Consider the following 21,923-nt stretch of genomic DNA (forward strand, 5'->3'; position numbering starts at 1 on the left):
CACAACCATCATAGCTTTGTTATGCTAGCCTTACCACTATAGGAAGGGAAAACCTTGGTCTTGATTGACTTCTAAACAAAACAGGATTGCATTTTTGGTTCTCTAGTCCTATTTATATATTTATTATATTTATATCCCACCTTTTCTCCTTCCAAGGAACTCAAGGGGGCTTACATAATTCTCATCCTCCTCTCAGTCTTATTCACACAACAACCCTGTGAGGTAGGCTGGACTGAGAATCTGTGATTGGCCCAAAGTCACTCAGGGAGCTCCATGGCTGAGTGGGGACCAAAGGCCAGATCACCTGAGCCCCATTCCCACTACACCACACTGGCTCCCTTCCCTTCCCCATTCACCTTTGACACCACCATTGCTGGAACACAGCCCCCGAGTCCTTCTTCAGAATGGGATTCAGCCCTTGGACTGAAAGATGTTCTGCACTCTTGCCCAGTGAGGACGTAATACTTGTTGTCAGCTGGAAAAGTAAACAGGAAACCTATTTGTATGCCTGAGCTCCTTGAGCCCATAGCTGACTGCTCAACCTGATGGGCTGCCGGTGTTTTAGCCTACAACTTCCTGCCCAGCCAGTATGGCCACTGACTTAGGATAACTGGACTTTGTGGCACTTCTTCCAGACATTAAATTAGGGAATGCTTGGTATAATAATCTAGATTAAAATATCCAACCATTCAACATGGCTGGCTGGATGAACCCCTGGACAGACAGACTCCAGGGGTTAAGAGGTTATGAAGATGCATTACATTTTTTGTGCAGGCCCTGCTTGTTGTCCTCAGTTGCAGTCTCTGGAGTGAGTGCGAACAGGACTGAAGTAAAAGCAGGATCAATCAGAAATACCAAAGCTGTCTGAAAAAAGACACAGTCACCTGGAACAACCCCTTAATTTGCATGCTGAATGGCCTCCAGTCATGGGATGCTGAGTAGTGTCAGACGGAGAAGATCATGGGATAATGTCTGCTTGAGCCCTTCAAGCTGAAGGAAGGTTGGAGGCAGGCGTACTTGGCTGGCTGGCTAGGTCCACCCTACCGGCAGTTCCATTAGAAGGACAGAATAGGGATGAGTGTACAAATGAAGTTGACGTCATCAGGCTCCTTGGTGCTCATCTTGTGCCTGATTCTCATTCTCATTGGCAATCACTGCTCACTCCGTGTGAAATGGAAAATTACATCGTTTGAACAGTGATCAGATGTGAGATATGGAAAACTTCCCCAGATCAGGGCAACTTTCCTCCATAGACTAAAGCAGGAATGACACGATTTATGGTGGAAAGTTGTGCAAATCAAATGTAAACATATGTTTGACAATTTACAGATATTTTGGACAGATGTGCTTGCACTCAAAGTTACAAACACGACATGCCTCTGTGTTTTACAAGGAAAAATAACATTATCTAGGAGACAATACACTGTGACATTTTGTTGCTGATCCCATTTGTGGGGTAGTGTATCTTTGAGTATTACATGCTGGGGGAAAACAACAAGAAATGGTAAACAGTCTAGCCCTGCTTATGGGCTTCCAGCTGCCTTTGGAAAGTAAAAGCTGGGTCAGATGGATATTTGTCCCCATCTGTACTTCACTGAAGTTGTAGGATGTGGACTGAAGTAGATACAGTACAGACATTTTAACTGATGTTTACATTGGTATCATACGCTCAGATTGCATGGCATGGATCAGAAGGCAGAGGGATCTTGAAAACATATGGAAGCAAATTTAAGCTATGAGAATTTGCTTGAAAAGCTGCTGCATCTCCAATCTCAAAAATGCATCATGCAGTAAGTGATGAGGCCAGGGATTGAACATGGCACCACCTAGCATGAACAACAGGCACCTCCCCATTGATCTGTGGTCCTTTCATCTACAATAGTATTTTTTTCTATCGGCAATGAGAAGAGATTATGGCCAATGATGCAGATACAAGAATAGGCCATCTGAACTGCCCCATCAATCTATTGTGCTCGGATTTAATTTCATTAATTTCCTCCAGTAATGACAGCAGAATGCGTTTTTCCCACTCAGGTATATGAATGCCCTTTAAGACATTTTTCTTTGCCTTATCAATGTATCAGATTTTCTTCAATGCATTGAGCCGTGAAAAGTGTGATCATGTGGTAGTGTTTGCTTTTTTAAAATTAATGTGGAAAGACTATCAGATTTGTTTGGAGATTTTTATGTTTGCTTTCCTGGAACAATTCCAATCTGATTGTGTTAACATATCTTTTACAAACCTGTTCTTTAGCGTAGAAGGATGTTTGATGCCTATTTCAGTGTTTATTTCAACTGTGTAAGATCCCATCTTCACACCCTGCATTGAAGCTCGTATCCTTCAAGCAAAAACCCATAGAAAATGAACTGCACAAATATTTTCAAACAGGCAGGGCCTGGATAGGTTATTCAGGAACAGGCTGGAGGAGATTCAGTAGCTGGTGGAGGACTTGACTCAAGGTTCAAAGGCCTGCTTTGGATTGCTTTAACAGTGAAATTCTATTCTAGAAGTAGGTATGATTGACGAAATCCTAGGGAGCTGTGATCGGAGGCCAGATTGGTAATACCACCCCTCCCCATGCACACACATAGAAGGATCTTGCTTCAAAGTCAGTTTTCAGGAATAATCAAGGAACTCTCAAACACACTGTTTTCTCTAGCAGAAAGAGGTGAGAAAAGCAGAATAAGTAGCCAATTTTAGTCCTAGGACTTACCCTTAGGTTGATTCTATTTGTGTAGTTCTGAATCAAGATAATGGTTTGCTCTGCCTCAACAGGATTTAAATAAGGAATATTTAGAGTAATGTGTTAGATTTCTTTGGGTAACCTCACTGGTAGACTGCAGAAATGCTGTGGACATTATATCACTTACGTTTAGGAAAGCTTTTCACAAACTGTGGGGTCACTCTCCCCCTGGAAGACTGTGATTGCAGTTTGGGTGTGCTATTTACCTGGCCCTTCAGGAGCCCAGGGAAGGAATGCCTGCGATCAGCTTTGACTGGTTTGCCCACTGCATTCCTTCCTTGGGGAGAATGGCCTGAAAACAGCAGCGCACAGGTTGGTAACCTCTGATTTCTGCAATGGGCTCTTCATGGAGCTTCCCTTGTGCCTACTTTGGAAACTGCAGCTAGTACAAAATATGGCAGCCAGGCTGGTCTCTGGGACATCATGGAGAGACCGCATAACACCCATATTAAGGTCTTTGCACTGGCTGCCAACATGTTTCCGGATACAATACAAAGTGTTGGTAATCAGGTTTAAAACCCTTCATGGCTTCAGGAGAGCCTTTGACCATACATTCCACCTTGCCAGCTGAAGTCCTCTGGGGATAATCTGCTGAAGTTTCCTTCTGTAAGATTAATGTCAACTACTCAGAGGACTTTTTTCAGTAGCTGCCCCTAAGCCGTGGGATAGTCTGCCAGGAGGAATGCATCTGATTTCCCCAATTGCTACCAATTACATTATATGACTGCCGATCATGTAGCCTGACTCTAAAATCTCTCTCACACATTACCCTGAGCTCTTTCCACATCAACTCTGGGGACAACAATCTGTCTACAAAGTCAATATAACAATAAGCTGGTACCTAACTAATTCACTTGTGGCAACTTTAGCATGAGTAAGCATTTTGAAACACCTTAGATTACAGAAGCAGATGCAACTCTACATTGGGAACTATAGGATAAAATGAAGAGATGATTCCTTGGTGGGGGAGAAAAGTTTCAGGACACTTGACTGTACTACATATTGGCAACCAATCATGTACCTGGGACATCACTGACTCTTTTGCCTAAACTTTGTCAATGTGAGGATTCAAAATGTGTTCCTTTCCATTTTGAAGTTTATCCAGGCATACAAATTATACTTGTTCCTCTCCTTTTTATATATCATAGGTGCCCACCCCAGAGATCCGTACTCATAGCCTGTACTTTGATCTTTCTGCTTATGGCATGGATATGTCTGCTATGGGGATGGAATCTCCAAAACCTGGATTCCATCTGAAAACCTATGGGACGTTCCGCAACCGTTACCTGGCTTTGGCATGCCCTGCTTCTGAATCCAGAACTGTGAAATTCCTACACCATACACTTAACTCTATGGTGAGTTTCTGGAGCTACTCTTTTGCTCAGTGTCAGGGAACCCGAAGGGATGGGCAATTTGAGTTGTGATCTAATTGTTGCTTCTGGTTTTAGCAGTTATTAGTCAAGACTGCCATTGGTTAATCTAACAATAAGTGCAAAAACGCCCAATGACTGCTCAGCTTCTTCTCATGCCTCAAGTATAGCTTTGCGTACATGAGCATTTTCTCCATAGGTACAGGTGATGCATGGCAGATAGGTATATGAGTGGTTAATAAACGTAAATAAGTCTGATGGTTGCTAGCCTACTAGCTCAACTTAATATACACATGATTACCTGACTACCATTTAAGCAGGAACTTTCATCTCTTGCTCCCAATGAATCTTTGTACAAAGACGACAAAGTATAGGACAAATCCTTCTTATGCAAGTCTATTCTAGGGGCCCGGAGAGGGGAGAGTTTTCCCCATCCTGCATGAGAAAATCATACTGTGTGGTTCTTACACACAAAGACATATCTAGAAAAAAGGGAGTGAATTTAGTTTTGATTTCCTCTTCCCTCATTTCTGGACTGTTAGAGTCCCTGCCTTGTGACATTAGTAATTCTCGACTTCCGATAACCCCTTCCTCAACACCTAACTCTTACATACTGTTGTTGCTCATTGGTGCCAATTGTGCTGGTACTTCTGCTTAACACTGAATAAGAACTTGGGCCTTTCACCCTGTTTCCAGAATATTTCCAGGTAGAGTTCAATAACGTATTAGAGGGTGCCTTTCATATATCTTTAAACTCTGTTGTAGCATGGAGAATATTGGCAAGAGCAGTTATTCACAGCTCGAACAATTGGGTTCTGTCTTTGGAATCGGTAACTACAAGTCTATATAAGTCTATATGGACATGAAGACCCACTGAGTTAAATGGGACATACTCCTAGGTACATAGGTATACAATCAACATGTTTTATTTTCAAAGGTAAAGGTTTCCCCTTGACATTAAGTCCAGTCATGCTTGACTCTAGGGGGCGGTGCTTATCTCTGTTTCCTAGCCGAGGGAGCCAGCATTTGTCCACAGACAGTCTCCGTGGTCATGTGGCTGGCATGACTAAACACCGAAGTGCACAGAATGCTGTTACCTTCCCACTGAAGTGGTACCTTTTTATCTACTTGCATTTGCATGCTTTCGAACTGCAAGGTTGGCAGGAGCTGGGACGGAGCAACAGGAACTCACTCCATTGTGCAGATTCAAACCGGCAACCTTTCGATCAACCAGCCCAGCAGCACAGCGGTTTAAACCACTGCGCCACCTGCAGTCCCTTTTATTTTCAAAGGTAGTTTATTTATATTTGTAAAAGGTAAAAGGTTTCCCCATGCCATTAAAGTCCAGCATGTCTACCTCCTGGGGACAGTGCTCATTTCCATTTCCTAGCCGAGGGAGCCAGCGCTTGTCCGCAGACAGTCTCCATGGTCATGTGGCCGGCATGACTAAACACCGAAGTGCACGGAACACTGTTACCTTCCCACCAAAGTGGTACCTTTTTATCTACTTGCATTTGCATGGTTTTGAACTGCAAGGTTGGCAGGAGCTGGGACGGAGCCACGGGAACTCACCCCGTCTGCAGATTCGAGCTGTTGACCTTTCGATCAACCAGCGCAGCAGCACCACGGTCCCACTGCATCATCGCATTCCTAGTATTTATATTTGTAGGACAATACAGATAAAAGTATAGTTACCCATCAGAATGAACAGCAACCCTGGGAAAGGTCACTTCAGACTCCTCTAAATAGATGTTTGATCTGATCCAGCAGAGGCAGGAAAATTTGCTGTAGGATTTTCCTTTATTTAGCTATATTCCAACTGAGTTTAGATCATTGCACAGGTTATAAAATATGGGAGAGACTATAATTTAGCCATTTATGAGTCCCTAAATAAATCATTTCTAGCCTTAATTGCACCTGTTGGGGCTTTCTCATTGCATGAAATGTTTGCTTTCAACATGTCAGGAAACAAGGAAATGAATGCCCTTTAACTCATTATATCCAAAATAACTACAATGTGAATACAATTGTATTGTATACAGTTGTGGAACTGATCTGCTGGGTAATTGTTCTAGTATTATTTAGGCTAGGTCCAGATATAGCTGTACTTAAAATTAAATATTGACCATTGGTGGGACTTAACTGAGTTGTGGCTAACACACTTATCTCGATAGGCCAACTTCAAACATAGCAAAGTCTGGGGCCAGCCCATAGCCTTTAAGGCCCCGGTAAATTTCAGATTCATTACTAATCTGAAATCCTCAGTCTAGAGCAAAATAATGTGCTTCACAAATAGACTGAGGCAGCTGGGACGTCAGCAGGCTTTTTTTAGCTGGTTTGTTTGTTTGTTGTTGTGCTGTAGAACAGCCAGAACATTTCAGGTGCAAATAGGAAGTGATTCTACCGGGAATGAATTAGTTGTTGTTTATTTCCACCTTGTATAGGAGACCAAAAAAAGTCACTTGCCAGCTTTTCCCGACTTTTCTTTTTACTATGCTAAGAGAAAATTTCATCATCATCATCATCATCATATTTGTATGCTGCCCCATAGCCCATAGGGCTCTCTGGGCAACTTACAATGGAACAAGAAAATACAAATATGATAATATATTCAAGCAATACAGTCAAGCAATACAATAAGTAACTGTAAGCAATGCAAAATCAAAGCAAAGCTTAGTACAATAATATAACATATAATTATAACAATATAATAAAAATAAAACCATCTATCCAATGAGTTGACAGAGGGGCAGAGATCTGGCTGTCCCACATTAGTCACATTTGGTTTCAAAGCAGGGCTAGGAAGAAGCAGCTTAGCTTCCTTCACAACCAGTGAGTAAATGAAGTGGGGAGGGGGAAAAAGGCTCCAGCCTTCCCCTGCCTGCTTCTTGGCTTGCCCAGATGAAAAGCCAACAACTCCCTCCTGTCAGTTTCCAACTGCAGGTTTGGGGACGGGGGTGGCAGCAAGCACTCAGTCCTGCAAGTCACCCCCTGCAGTCCAAGTCGAAGCACTCCAGGAAGACTGGTTTTCATTTTTAATGTGGAAATCAGAACCATAACTGCTGTCAAAATTATCTCTTGGTTATAGATCATATTCTTTAAAAACATTCTTATCTGAATCATACTGAAAATAGGCTTTTGCTATATGGAAAACAACCTGTATGACAGCCATGATCACAGCTAAATTGTGGCTGCTTGCTTATTTATGACACATTTAATCCTGCTGCTGCAGTTAGAAAATAATTAACAAGGATTGCCAACAAAGTCCTTGTATGATGAATTTTGTTCAGCTATGTTAAGCAGTGAGAACAAACATTGTATGTCAAGGGTTTCGAGTACTATTTCTCTCACTGATCATTTATACATGAATTTGGGTTGCAAAGCATTTTTACAGTTGCTGAATCTGCCTTCTTTTAAAAAGCAGAATAGAGATGTATAATTTGATATTATACATAATTTGCCAATATGCTCACCAAGCTCCCTATCCTTTTGACTTTTATTTTATTAAAATTATTTTATCTTTTAACCGGAAGGCTGGGCATGCTGCAAAATTGTTTGGATCAGAAAAGTGACTGTTGTTTGGCACTCAGACCCTACTTCTGTCATATAGCTTGGCTCTTCATCTTTTTGCCTTGTGGGAAATTAGTATTTTTTGACCATCCATGTCCAACATGACAGCCATTTTATGGCAGGCAGCCCCCATGGCAGACGATCCACAATATTCTAAATTCACCGACAGACTCAGAACGATTGAGAACGCTTGGTCTCAACTAACCGCCTTCCTTTGCGGCAATCAGGTACAGGACATACAAAGTTATGCATGTTGTGTAGATGCACTTCCTCCCATCTTTCCTGAGTCTATCGCCCATGGGCTTTGTTGTGCCATCGCCTAATGCCCATGCACCAGCATCCAGTCCTAAATGCAATCGCGTTTCCATATGGCCAAAACATTCTGCTTACACTGGGCTGCACTGGATTATCTTCCATCGTAAATGGAAGTGACTCTGAACAATGCTTTTGTTGCTTCCAGATAATGAAAACCATTTCCTACCAGTCATTTAATGCCTACAAAATGGATATTGAGCCTAGACTAAATGAACTGACTCTCCATCATATCCAGTGCAGTCACTGACTCGTTGAAATCATGTTGTCACATCGGCAAGTCACTGCAGCTTTCATTGAGGGGAATAACGTTGCCGTCACTGTAGAAGGAGAAGCAGCAGAGTGCTCAATTTTGACACTGGTCAGTATTTCTATTTATCATGCCATCCCTTTAATTCTATCAAAGGGAAGTGAACAGGGAAGGATGAAAGAAAAGCATCCATATTCAAGTTGATGGTGATGGATATGGTTACTTGAACATGAAATCTGTCTGTCAGCTGGGGCAACAGTACACCTTTCATGAGACCAGGGTTCAGAATGAAGAACCGGTGTGCTGGTTCGAAGCAAGGAACTGCTAAGGAATGATCAGGCATGGACTGAAACCCCGGGAGAGTCCTCCCCGCTTCATAAGTGTAAGCCCAGTTGGTTTCCTTATGAAAGGAGGAGGCTTATGACAAAAATATGGCGCATGGAGTGCGCCTGTTGACGGTTCCAGCCAGCCATGCTTTCTTGAGAAATGCCATTCAGTCCTCATGCACAGTTTTGTTTCCCCCCCGCCCAACAGTCAGCCAGCACACCATGATCGCTGAGTATGCTCAGTCCTCACTGGGCTGCTTTTGGATTCCAGCTACACATAGGGTTTGTTTTCTAAAGGTGCCTTGTTCTCCTGAAAATGGACACATCCTCTTTCTGTGTGGGTCGTGGTTACCTAAGGATCCACAGTCAAAGACTGAGTTTGCTATTGGTATGTAGGCTCCCTTTTGGATATTTTTCATGCTAGGGAAAGTCAAAGTCAGAAGAAGAAAAGGATGACCAAATATGAGATGGACTGTCCCCCTAAAGGAAGCCATGGCCTCGAATTAACAAGAGATGAGCAAGGCTATCATGGACAGGACATTTGGAGGGCTTTCATGCAGAAGGTCGCCATAAGTCAAAGACAACTTGATGGCACATCAGAACAACATCATGTAGGCTTGTGGGTGCTGGTGGTGAGTTACTCCATGCTCAAAGAGCACAAAGGCACCTTCCTACTTCCAGTAGCTCTCTGCCTTCGCCCATGCTGTCCTTAAAGCGATCCAAGATTGTCTCAGGCAGGGAGGGAGGACAATGAAGGGGTTGCAATAGAATAGGGGTGGGCAATGTGTATTCTGCAGGCTGCACATGGCCCCCACTGCCCCCCCACATATTTTAAAAAAGTGAGTGTTCAGAGAGGCGATGTGGAAGACTTGTTCACTCTTTCAGTATTCCATGACTACTAAGCACCACCAAAATGTCACATCTGAATGGGTGATGGGTTGAAAGGGTCCTTCCCCTCCCCTCCATCTGACTGGCCACTACCAAGGCACATACAATCTGTGCACAACACAGATCCATTTAAAAGGGTTAGCAGTATAGGAGATGCTAGCCCTCCCAACAAATGGACTAAGGGCCAAGCAAGCAAGAGAGTCCACCCTGCTGCGATCAGAACACTCCATGACAGATTGCTTAGATGCTTTCAGCCAGCAGAAGCAAATAAGGCATTTGAGTTTTTTCCCCCACTCTATGTTTTTTAATATGGTCTACAGGCTTTATAATTGTATCATGCTTTGGTTGATGGTTTTTATCATAAAGAAGAGTTGGAAGCAAAAGCAAAAAGAGTAATTTTATTTCACAGACTGACTGGAATGGAGCTGGTCCCTGAATTACAATTGCCTTGTTTTTCAAACTTTCCTTCTGGCAGGCTGTGGAGTTAACCTTGGAATGAGAGGTTTGGAGTCAACAGAAGAACAAATCTATGGAGTGGCCATGGCTGTGGATCAACATGACATTTTTGAGGCACTGGCAAAGAAAATCCAGCATTCAGAGCAAGTGGCTGAAGATTTGAAACAGAATGGGTTGCTCACTGCCATGTTTGAATGACCAGATGAGGGCAACACACTGTGGAGAAGGGATCAGCATCTTATTGCACATAAACATAATGAAATATAGTTTTTGCTTTAGAAGAAAAAACCAAACAAAGCACTACAGTTAGCATAATAAAAGCAGCCATCCTGTTTCTTCAAATGCAGGTCTGTCCCAATGACACAAAAGCTGAAGTATGTCTCTGTATGGAGCTGGTTTTTGTTTTAAATTAAAAACCATTGGGAAACACATTGGCATAGAATCTGGTTGCCAGGTTCTAGTCTAGTGCCTGGCCATTAGGGGTGTTGCTAAAGAGTAATCCATTTCCAGTTCCTGGGATCTATTCCACAGAATTTCCAGTCTCCAAGGCTGAGACATTTTTCCATCAAGTTAATTGCCACAAAGGAGGAAAGGTTCAGAGGAAATTGCAGCTGGGGGGTGGGGGGAAGAGAAAACAACGCCCTCCCACATGCAACAACCCTGCCACAACCTTAATTTGAATGAGAGTTAAAGTGGGGAGAGACTTTTCCAGTGCTGTGGGATGATTTGGGTACAAATTAACTGAACAATTTCTTTTGAAATTACTTGGATGAGCAATTAATTGGCTGGCTTTACCTCCTGTGACATGTCAATAAAACTTCCTAATTCTAAATTTGCATACATAGATGGGGCTCAAGTGCAGATCTTTTAAGGGGCCTGAATTGATAGAGATATCACAATATTTTAGAACAGGCCATAATGAAGCTTGGCTTGAAAATACATGTAAGTCTCTGTACCTTATATCTTATTCCTTTAAAAATGCTAGACTACTGAAAAAGACCATATGTAAAAATGAGTTTGGTCATTCTGCTATAGTTCATTTTTGACACTCCAGAAAATTACTCCATGATCCATCTGCACTCTTTTCTAGTGTCTATGAGTGTATGATTGCAGTTGGCTGGGTAAAGTGTCTGATGGACTCGTGACAGGCCACTACCGACTCTGCTAGACACGGTTTGCACTTGCACAAATGTTAGTCACACACAATACTGCTCTTCTCCATTTTATCCACACAACAACCCTGTGATTGTTAAACTAAAGGGGGGTTGTGGAGGGGGGTTAAACCAAAGCCCCCTCCACATATATGGGGGTTTTCTCCAGTCACAAACCAGGCAAGGGGGAGTTCTAGGCACACCCTTTCTAAGACAACAAAGATTCTAGTGCAGATAAAGGAATTATTTTAAACTGAATTCCCATAGACAGAGAAATAAGCCCCTCCACTTACAGAAGGGAAGGTGTGCGTTAAGGCAGCCTTTACCTACACAGGGAGAACTATGTGAGTGGTACCATAAATAATTTTCCATGGGAATCCTAGCACCCAGAAGCAAGAGTTAGGAAGTACAGACCCAGAGCCTTTCACTTTCAAATAAACTGAAACATTAGCCATGATGAATTGTTCATTATATTGTCAACTGCGCCACCTGGCGCCATATTTAGCCTTTGCACTTACTGTGCAAGGTTTTCCCAGCAGCTTCAGTGGCTGGTGGGACAGTCATGCAATAAACGGACCCTTGCCAACTCAGCAATTCATTTTTTATTATTATAAGTATACAAACAGACAAAGCATTACACACATTACAGAACATCTTTGGGCCCAGCTCCTGTTTGGAGCTCATTTGGGACACTACAAATCTTTTCTTCTTTTGGAAAGAGTTCAGTCCAAGTTCTTGAGAACTATTTTTCAAGGAACTTGCTGAGTCTCGAATACAGTCCTTTGACGCAAAGTTGGCCTTCTTAAAATTGAAACTTTGGCCTAGATTTACGTATTTTCTTACTGGCTCAAGCTCATCTTTATTCCAGGTGGCTTGGTCTCTCTAATTATGACTGATAGCTTTCAGACCTCCTGGAGCCAGTCAATCCAAATTGCAATCTCATGGTTTTTCATGGCCACCTATCAACTCAGTAGGCTATTAACAGGCATTAGTAGAACTTAAACTGTGGGCCATTAATTTAGAGGTACAAGCAGATTATCCAGTTCTACCCAGAAACACCCTCCTGAACTGTTCTGCACATCTTCTCCAACCAGCCAGGTATCTCAGTCACATAACAATCCTGAAAATCAGGAGGGCTTTATCTTTAGCTAGATTCAATGTGCTCCCAACAGCTGTTACCAAAGGGAGATATCAAAAGACCTCCTTCGAACTGAGACTGTGTCCATGTGGGGGAGAAATAAATGAATTGCTGAACATGTTATTCCTTATTTCCCTCTCTATGCAGGTGCCCACCAGGAATTGCTATTCCCACCCTTTTCTAAATATCCTGGTCATTCTGATGCTTTTTACCTTAAGCCGCTTTTATTGGATCAATCTGATTTTCTCTTTGACCACAGCCAAGCACTGTTCAATAGTCTGAATAGTCTGCTGTAGAAGTAACTTTAAATGTTGTAAGGCTTTTATTAAGTAATTGTATTTTTCCTATCTTAATTAACTGTAATTTTAGACATTGTATTTTCCTTTTTATTTAATTTAATTGTAAATTTCCTTAATTTATTAAATTGTAATTTTGTGTTTTATTTGTTGGTCAATGAACAAATACTGAATTATTGTATTATATAACATTATAATTACAAATAGAACCTATGCACCCAGAGTCACCAAGTATCAAATCCTATTTTTCCAAAATACAATATTCTCAAAAAGAACCCCAAATTTATTAATGCCCATATCAATTTGCTGTTTCATATAAATAATAAAAATATCCAGAGTTATGCAAATGTATGTTCTTTCCATTCAACCGTCTGTAGACTAACAAACAAACCTGGAGGTCAGAAGAACTGTCTTTTGTTTCCAAAAATGGGTTTGTAGCCAAAGCTCTGAACCATATATTATCGCTAGCTTGTCAGCCACATAGCACAGGAGCTGTTCAAAGTTTTTACTGGTAATTCACATTTCCAGAGCCCATACAGGAATGCTTCTTTGTATTTCAGTGTTTATATTCTCCAGGAAACATCACAGGTAAGAGAATACATATCTCACCTTGACAGGTTATGCCAGGTTATAAGGGGGAATACACTTCAGGAGGCACTTGCCCTCCAAATTACCTCAAAAGTTTTGGGATCTTTTGCTGGGGTTTAACATGCATGGCCAGAGAGATCAGCCCTGGTTTTACATTCACACAAACACACACTGCACTTGGAAAGTTTATCAGGTTTATCAGTTTTGTCAGGTCTGTGACCACCTAAAGACTGAATGATTGAGTTATGCTATAAAACCTGATGCTGCTATGGTACAGCCCCACCTCAAGAACCCTGCTTTGAACACCCTGGGTCCTAACAATTTTAGACCTGGCTCAAGCATGCCATTTCTTTGTAAGATGGTCCTAATTTACTGATTTTCTGGATGTTTCAAAGTGGCTTAAGAGTTGAGACTGCTTTTGTCACTCTAATGGATGATCCACAACTCAGAATTGATGGAGAAGTCTGTCCCTGTTGATTGTTGGGAAAATTTGGATAAATCCTGTCTGAAAAGCATTACTCCTGTGTGCCTTTGCATTGTGGGATCAAATCCTGTCTTTCTTCTCAAAACCAAGCTGTCACTGTTTAAAATGGCTTCCCCCCCCCACCCCACCCGCTCCTTTCTCTCACCTTTATCTGTAGGCTACAGTAGACAGGCCATTTTAGCCCAAATATACATTGTAAATAGTCATTGTTGGAATTCAGTTTACAATAATCTTTTGATAGCCCAGAGGGCTTCATGTGCCCTGATCATGCAGAATGTTTAGAGTCGAGAGGGGGGTCTGAGCTTATCATGAATAGTTTCTAGTAGCTTGAATTTGCATGTCTGAGCAGACCTGGAGATGGGTTCAAGTTACTCAACTAAAGTGTCAATACAGGCAATTAGAAATATTGTAATCTCATTGTTACAGTGCGATTGACTGACATTTCTTTATCTGTTCTGTATGTGGTGACCTAAGAATCTTATTGTAATCTCTGCATTCTGTCATCGATTGCCCTGTACCTGTGTGCCTATAAATGCCCTGCAATGGTGTTGAAGCTTTGCAGCAGAGTTCAGCTCTGCCTGCCCAGAAATGCAGCCTGCATTATCTTGAGAGTACCGCAGCAACCTTGGGGTAAATACAATAAAGCCTCAGATGGTCTGGACGCTTGGTCTTTCCCACGAACCCGAGTTTTATTCCCTCTTCTCAAATTGAGATTCCGGGATTCTGACATGGTTCTGCTGGATGTCTCAGCAACTTTCAATATTCTCTACTAGTGTTCTTCTGGATCACCTGAGGGAGTTGGGAACTCGACATACTGCTTTGTAGTGGTTCCATTCCTTCCTCCCAGGTTGGTTACAAAGGGTGATGCTTGGAACTGTTGCTCTTCTAAGGAGCTGACTTGTGGAGTCTCACGGGGCTCCATTTTGTCCCCAGTGCTGTTTAACATCTACATGAAGCTGCTGGGAGAGATCATCCAGAAAAGTGGCACTGGATGTTATCACTATGCTGGTGACACCCAGATCTACTCCTTACCATCATCTCTCCGGTCACTCTGTAAAAGACCCCATACCTGACCAAAAAACCCAAAACAAAACAAAACATTCCCCAACTCTTCAACAGTAACCACCTGTTACCAACCAATTCCAAACCAATGCCCATTCTCAATCAAATGCTTGCTTGTACCTTCCCAACTCTCAAGTCCTTCTTATGTTTCCTGCTACAAACACTCCACTTTTCCTCTTCCCTCAATCCACAACGAATTTTGTCTATCCATTTTTTTTTACCTCCCACTAAATTAAAACTCTACCTCCTCCTTCTTCTACAACTTCCTTCCTCAAACCTTCAATTAAAAAAAAAAAAAAAGCAACACGCTGGGCACACGTGCGCCTTAAATGGGCGCTGATTTTGCTTGGGAGGAGTCAGATTAAGTCGGATATGTCCCATGTAAATGTTTCCATGCCTGCAGACATAGTCACAGAATTGGCGCAGGAGCAGAAAGCACAGCAGAACTGGCGACTAGTAATGTCACAGAGTTTCTCCTTTAATTATATGAACAGTAATAAACTAAACTGCTAGTACTACTAACGGCTCTTGCACCCTTCCCCAGCCTGGTGCCCGCCAGCTCCCATCAGCAAGGGAAATTCGGCTGTCGTCCTACAAAACATTCGGAAAGCGCCAGGCTGGGGAACGCCGCTTCCGGAGTCCAAGCATCCCGGCGCCCCGAAGAGGTGGGGGGCACGGCCTTCTTCTCGAGCCTTTGCTACCGCCGCCCGGCCTGGAGAATCCCCCTTGACAAGTGGCGCTCTCGCCTCCGCTGCCCGCTTAGTTTGCTCGTTTTCCAACAGCCGCGCGCAGCAGAAGGGCAAGACTCCTGCAGCCGGCGGGGGCATCCCCACGTGCCTCTCCCTCCCCCGCGACTACATTTCCCGGCGCGCACTCGGCTCTCGCTGCCCTGTGATTGGCTGAGGGGTGCCGGAAAGGGCGGGCTCCCCGAACTGCGGGAAGAGAGGCTACGTCTCTGCCGGGGAGGCGAGGGGCTGAGCGCGGCGTCTGTGCGGGGCCGGCGCGGACCGGCCGGTATGGCGGCGCTCAAGTACGCGGGGCTGGACGACACCGACAGCGAGGAGGAGCTGCCGCCCGGCTGGGAGGAGAGAACCACGAAGGACGGCTGGGTCTACTACGCCAAGTAAGTCCACGACCGCGGGCGGGCGGCTGGGGTAGGAGAGCCGAGCCGTGCCCGTTCGATGCTGGAGGTTGAGGGGCTTTCTGGGAGGCAGTTGGGGGGCACAGGGAGCCCCCTCGTGCCTTTGGGGGCCGGAGGGGCGCTAGTGTGGCGTGCAGAAAGTTGCTCCCGCGGTTCACTGACGAGGGGGCTCCGCAAAGTTATCCCTCCTGGGGGGGGGGTTCTGCGGGGGCACCTACACAACTCCCCCCTCTCGCCACCGCCTCCAGTTGCGCTTTCTGGAGCGTGAGGTGGCTCGGTGGGTGGGCCACCCAGGCCCCCGTGGGTGGGACGCGAGCGCAGTGCAAGCGGCTCCCTCGTGCTGCACCTGAGAAGATGCGCCCGATCACCTGGTCGCTGCTTAAAGCAACAGTAGCCTGAAACAACTTTTTAAAACGTGGAACAAACTGAAACGTCAAAAAGTGCCCCGGCAGCTGGAACAGATCTGCATCCCAGCCCTATGCACAGGTGCGCTTGTACCATGAGAGCGAGCACACACCGAGTTGGGAGCCCCCCAGGATGCAGCACAGGGCCAGAACTTGGGCATTGCATCCAAAGGCCCAGCTTCAGTTCCTGGTATCTCCAAGGTAGGAGTGGGTGAGACTTGTGTTGCAAGCTGGTCTTGTTCAGTCTTGCCCAGTTTGGTGCCTTCATATCCCATCAACCCCAGCCATCATGGCCATGGTTCAAAACATCTGGAGAATATTGGTTGGGATAAGATATAGAAAACAATTGGCTAAGTCAGGGGTCTCCAACTCGCGGCCCATGGGCCGATGGGCAGGGGTGGAGTACTTGATGCGTCCCAGCCTCACCCAGACTCTCCTTCCAGCGGCTCCCAGGTAAGTTGAGTTTGAGACCCCTGAGCTAAGTAGTTAAAAACATAAGCATGGCTTGGTATAAGGAAAAGTGTCTCTAAGCAAGTATTCTGTTGAGGAATTGGTTTTTTATGGCTAAGTCAGGGGTCTCCAACTCGCGGCCCATGGGCCGATGGGCAGGGGTGGAGTACTTGATGCGTCCCAGCCTCACCCAGACTCTCCTTCCAGCGGCTCCCAGGTAAGTTGAGTTTGAGACCCCTGAGCTAAGTAGTTAAAAACATAAGCATGGCTTGGTATAAGGAAAAGTGTCTCTAAGCAAGTATTCTGTTGAGGAATTGGTTTTTTATGAGATGGAATCCTCTTCCTTAGAAGACAGTCCTAAAAGCAGTGCATTAACTGTGTTGTATTCTGCAGGAATAACTGTGTTGTTTTATTGCAGAAAGGCTATGGAGCATTTTCTGGCAGCTTAAAGACTGACTTGTGCAATCACGTTTTGTGCTCTGTAGTTTATTTCATCAACTGTACAGGCTCATAGCTACTCACAAATATTTGAACAAGTTCTCAGTCACACAAAGCATTAGAGTTAGGTTGGGCACATGAAGAGTTTTGACAGGAAGCTGGCTGACTAATTTAGGTGAAGTTTAGGTCTGCTTCAATTAAAATGAGCCATCTTTTGGGTTTATCAGCAGATTTAACTGATCATTGAAAGTCATCTGGTCTGATAAATATAAAAGTAAGTTTGTTATTTAATGAAGGTGCTATTCTATTATTGACTTCCCTGTTGAGGTAAAGCAGTGTCTTCTGTCTCTTTTGCTATTTTTCAGGAATTAATCCGCTTGAGGGACTCTGTATTTGTGTTGCATCTGCTTTGACTGAAGTTAACTGAGAGATGCATTGTGGGTGGTTCTGGTGGTTTGCCACACCACTTTCATTTTGTTGCAATTGCTGCTGTTTATTTATTTAAAGCTTTTACTGGTGTCTCGGGATGGTTTACAACAAGAACAAATAAAATAAGATACAATGGTACAGCATCCAGTGATAAATATAAAAAAACACAAGGCCAATTAACAATTAAAATAATGGGAAAATAAAAAGGTTTTCAGATGGTGCCTAAAAGAAAAAATGTTCAGAGTTTTATACTGCTTTCAGTTATTTTGTGAACAGCTCAACTGTGTTGGGCTTATACAAAAATACACCAGAAGTACATGCATAATTTCACTAGATATTATAATTCCTGGAAAGCAGTAAAGTACAGTTAAGTACTCTCCACTTTGGTAGTGGTGATCTGAACTTTGGAAACAGAAGCAGAATATAGTCTGGCATTTGTATGGCAGGGGGAAAGTAAATTTATCCAGTTGTACCTATGCAAGTAACTTCATATAATTCATTAGTTATAGGGTTAGTTCTCATAGTATTCTGTATTGGGGGGTTTCTGTTTCTGCTCCATTGAAACTAATCAGGTTGCAGGGGGGTACTTATACCCAATTCATCTGTGCGCTCCAATACAGGAGTGTGGATGAAACACAATAAAGCTATAATTACTGGATGGTCTTGCCAAGAAGAACTTGCAGACAACATCACAGACAGATCTGTTGGGCCTCAGTATGTTTTATTTATTTATTTATTTTAATTTTTATATATTGCCAATTCCAAAATGCTCCCAGGAGTTTTACAAGAAATTAAAACCAAAATGATTAACATTTGAAGAAAAACATATTAAATATGCTATGAAAAGCCAGTTCATTCACATTGACAAAGTGAGCCTATGTCCCTTAAACAGTGTCTGGGGAGGCTGTAGGATTCTTTGACTTTCTAGATGCAGGATTGGATTTGGTGTGGGGAAAAAAACCACACCTAAGGTTGCAAGGTAGCTTAAAGGGGTCCTTCCTCTCCTTGTGCAAAACACTACAGCTAGATGGCCAAAACTGGCTGTTGAATGGACTTGTTGAATGCAAGGTGTGAGGAAACCGGGATTGCTTTTCCCATTTCTCTGCTCTGTGAAGGATGCTTGTAATCCTGAGTTCAGAGGATTGTGAGCATGGAGGGCGTGACCCATTGGACTGTGTCCTGAAGTGCTTGGATGTGCCCAGTGGGATTGTTTAGTTCTTTTCTTTGAATAGCATGCCCTAGTGCCATGTTGGTAATTACCTTTGAAACACCTCACTTTCTAAAGTGTTTTGCTGTATGATATTGAGGGCTGCTGTTTGAGAAATGCAAGTCCAAAGAGAATAATGTTGAAACAGAATGAGTGCATTGAGTATTTCATTTATAAACTGCGAGTTATGCTTGTCTCTGAACCAGTGGGATCCATACTTTCAACTAGTTTGAAAAGTTGTTAACTAGTAGAATAGGAACTTTTTGGAACCTATTTTAAAACAGGACTGTAGGCCAGGGGTAGGCAGAAGGTGCACCTCAAGAAGTTTGGGACTTTAGCTATCGAAGCTTGAGAATGTTTGAAGTTGAAATCTGAAATATTTGGGCGTCTAATTTTTCTGTTCTCCCTCTTTCCCCAGAAGGGCCAGAAGTAGCAGCCTGGTTCCAGTTTTGTAAATCCTGAACAGCTTGTGTAGCCATGCTTTTGCACGTGACTCCACACAAATAAGAATGTCTAGAAAACCTTATCAGATGGATCAGTTGAATCTTTCTACTTTGAAGAAATTTTCTCGAGCCCTTTGCACATTTGTATTTGTTTTGACATTGTTTAAAAAAACCCCTTCCTGTAGATAGTATGTGCTTTAAAAACAAAAACAAAAAGTGAAGTTGTAGAACTAATAAATGTTTGGGTTGATTATACTGTCCTCAGTAAATGTTGCAGAATTTGACAGTTCACCTCCTTTGAACAAAATTTTTAAACTATGCCTTGTTCTATAAATTGAGGTATTCTGGGAAGGGGAGCTTTACATGATATTTCTAGAAGCAGTGGAGGTTATGTGGTTTACAGTTCTATCCTCTTGTTTTCTCTGACTCTTGCTGTATTGTTTTAATGCAAATTCACACACTCAGGAAGGTTCTGGGAGTACAATTATACTGTAGGTGAATGCTTCCACCCATCTTGTTTAAAGGTGAAAAGGGACCCTTTTCTTTTTGCTGCAGCCAAATTGGTGGCAGTTTCAGTAGTGTAGCTGTGTGGCCCACAATGGATTCTGCAGGTTGCAAGCCGGGCTCCAGGCACTTGAATTTTGCCTAACCTGGCCATTTTAGTTTAGTTTAGGATCATTCCTCATTTTGCTTCTATTTCTGATACATTTTCCTTTGTAGATCACTTTCTTCTAAACAAATCTTGGAGCCAACTAATTTTATTTCTTAATAATAATCTGGAAGGGTTTTCTTTCTTCAGGCTATATGATTTTAAAGAGACCTGTGCTCTCTCACTTAAGTGTTTTATAGATTATTGTTACACAAAAGCAGCTAAAAACACTGGGAAAAGACATATACTGTAATGTTCTAAAAATTATGTAACGGGAAGTTTGACCAGAACATTTAATATTAACCACATATTAATAACAGCATTGATATTTCATTGCATTTGTGAAAAAACATTCTTTGAGATGTGTTTAAATTCTTTTCTTTTAGTCATCTGGAAGAGAGAACTCAATGGGACCATCCTAAATCTGGGAAACGAAAGCGAGTTGCAGGAGGTTTGTGTCCAGCTTTTGTAGGCTGATTCTAGTAAGCTAATAAATACGCCTATCACTTGATCTGTATGTGGATTTTCTAAGTAAAATACATGGAATAATAATGAAAATTTGTATTTATAGGTGTTTACTAATAATTTCATGTGCTTCCAAGAACAGTAGTATAATTAATGCAAAGGTATCAGTTTGTTGACCTTTTTCCCAAACATGAATGCAGATAATTTTAGGGAATTATAGGCTGCCTATAAATACATGGATGTGTAAATAAATACATAAATAATTTTCTTAAATGCTGGGAATAGATTGATTGAATATTAATGTCATAAGGAAACGTAAATGCTGATCTTCTACTTTATTTAACCTGGAACATTTACCCAGAAAACTGGGAGGCTGCTTTTAAAGTAGAAGGCAATGCTTATTGCTAATTGTTTTCCTGTGTTCCATTCACAAAATTTATTTAATAGAATCAATAAATTAACTGCCAACATTAAATAATAACAAAGTTATAAATTAACCAAAAGCTTGTTTGAACAAAAACATTTTTACCTGGCATCAAAAGAACTGCAGAGTCTATACCAGGGGTATGTTCTTGAGGAGTGAATGCAGAAAATGCTCCCCTGCTAGCCGTCTTCATCTTTATCTCACAGAGAGGGTGGGTATGTGGAGCAGGACTTCAGAGGAGGATGTAAGTGGGCAGGTAGGACTATATGGAAAGATGTATTCCATCAGGTACCCTGGTCCCAAGCCATTTGGGGCTATATATGTCCAAGACGATACTTTGAATTGGGTCCGGACTGGAACAGAGAGCTAATGCAGCTGTCAGGACTGATGTCATGTGTTCTTGCAGGCTGGTCCTCGTAAGCAGCCGCACCACACTTTTCTGTTTTAGTTGGACTGTCCAAACCGTTTTCAAGGATAGCCCCATGTAGCGTGCATTCCAGTAATCCAGGTGAGAGGTTACCAGTGCATGGGTCACTGTGGCAAGTTCTGCTTATCCAAATAGGAATGTAGCTGAAAGATCAGCCAAAGAGACCAGAAAAGCTTGGGGCCCAATATCACCCATAAGCAATTTGCCTTATCCTTTGGGGCGTAAGAGTGCAATGTTCTCCTGGATAGGGTGAACATTTCCTAGTTGGGGTGCATTTCCAGTGCCTCCATCTTGTCTGGATTCAGCTTCAGTTTACTGGCCCTCCTCATCCAGCCCATTGACCAGTTGAGGCACTGGTCCAGGACAGCCACTGCCTCACCTGGGCCAGTTGAAAAGGTGAACTCAAGCTGGGTGTCATCGAGCATACTTGTGACACCTCAGCTCGCACCTCTAGATGTCCTCATCCAGTGGTTTCATGTAGATGCTAAAAAGCAAGGGGAACAAAATCGAATCCTTGTGTAACTCCATGACACAATTGCCATGGTGTGAAGTGACAGTCCTCCAGTGCCAACCATTTGGAACTGGTCAGTCAAACAGGAGTGCAACCACTGCAAAGTGATGCTCCCAACCTGCCCAGGTGTTTCAGAATGATGCCATGGTTGATGGTATCAGAAGTCACCAAAAGATCCAGGAGAATCAACAGGGTAGCACTCCCCTGTCTCTCTCCTGGTAGAGGTCATCCCATGGAGCAACCAAGGGAGTCTCTGTCCCAAACCCAGACCAAAAACCTGATTGAAATGCATCTACATAA

At 43.0% G+C, this 21,923-nt stretch overlaps 1 protein-coding gene across 7 annotated transcripts in view; it reads left to right on the forward strand.

The window, feature by feature from the left end:
* The first annotated feature begins 15,595 nt into the window (after window positions 1-15,595).
* Window positions 15,596-21,923, forward strand: part of WWOX (WW domain containing oxidoreductase) — a 713,985-nt gene continuing 707,657 nt past the window's right edge. For all 7 annotated transcript variants that reach the window (XM_044434017.1, XM_044434018.1, XM_044434021.1 and 4 more), the window contains exons 1-2: window positions 15,596-15,758; window positions 20,183-20,247. In XM_044434017.1, coding sequence (XP_044289952.1) covers window positions 15,652-15,758; window positions 20,183-20,247 — 172 coding nt within the window. In that variant the 5' untranslated portion in view covers window positions 15,596-15,651. The remainder of the gene's footprint in view (window positions 15,759-20,182; window positions 20,248-21,923) is intronic.

The sequence above is a fragment of the Varanus komodoensis genome, unplaced genomic scaffold (genome assembly GCF_004798865.1).
Source record: "Varanus komodoensis strain SLA01 unplaced genomic scaffold, ASM479886v1 scaffold27, whole genome shotgun sequence".
NCBI lineage: Eukaryota > Metazoa > Chordata > Lepidosauria > Squamata > Varanidae > Varanus > Varanus komodoensis.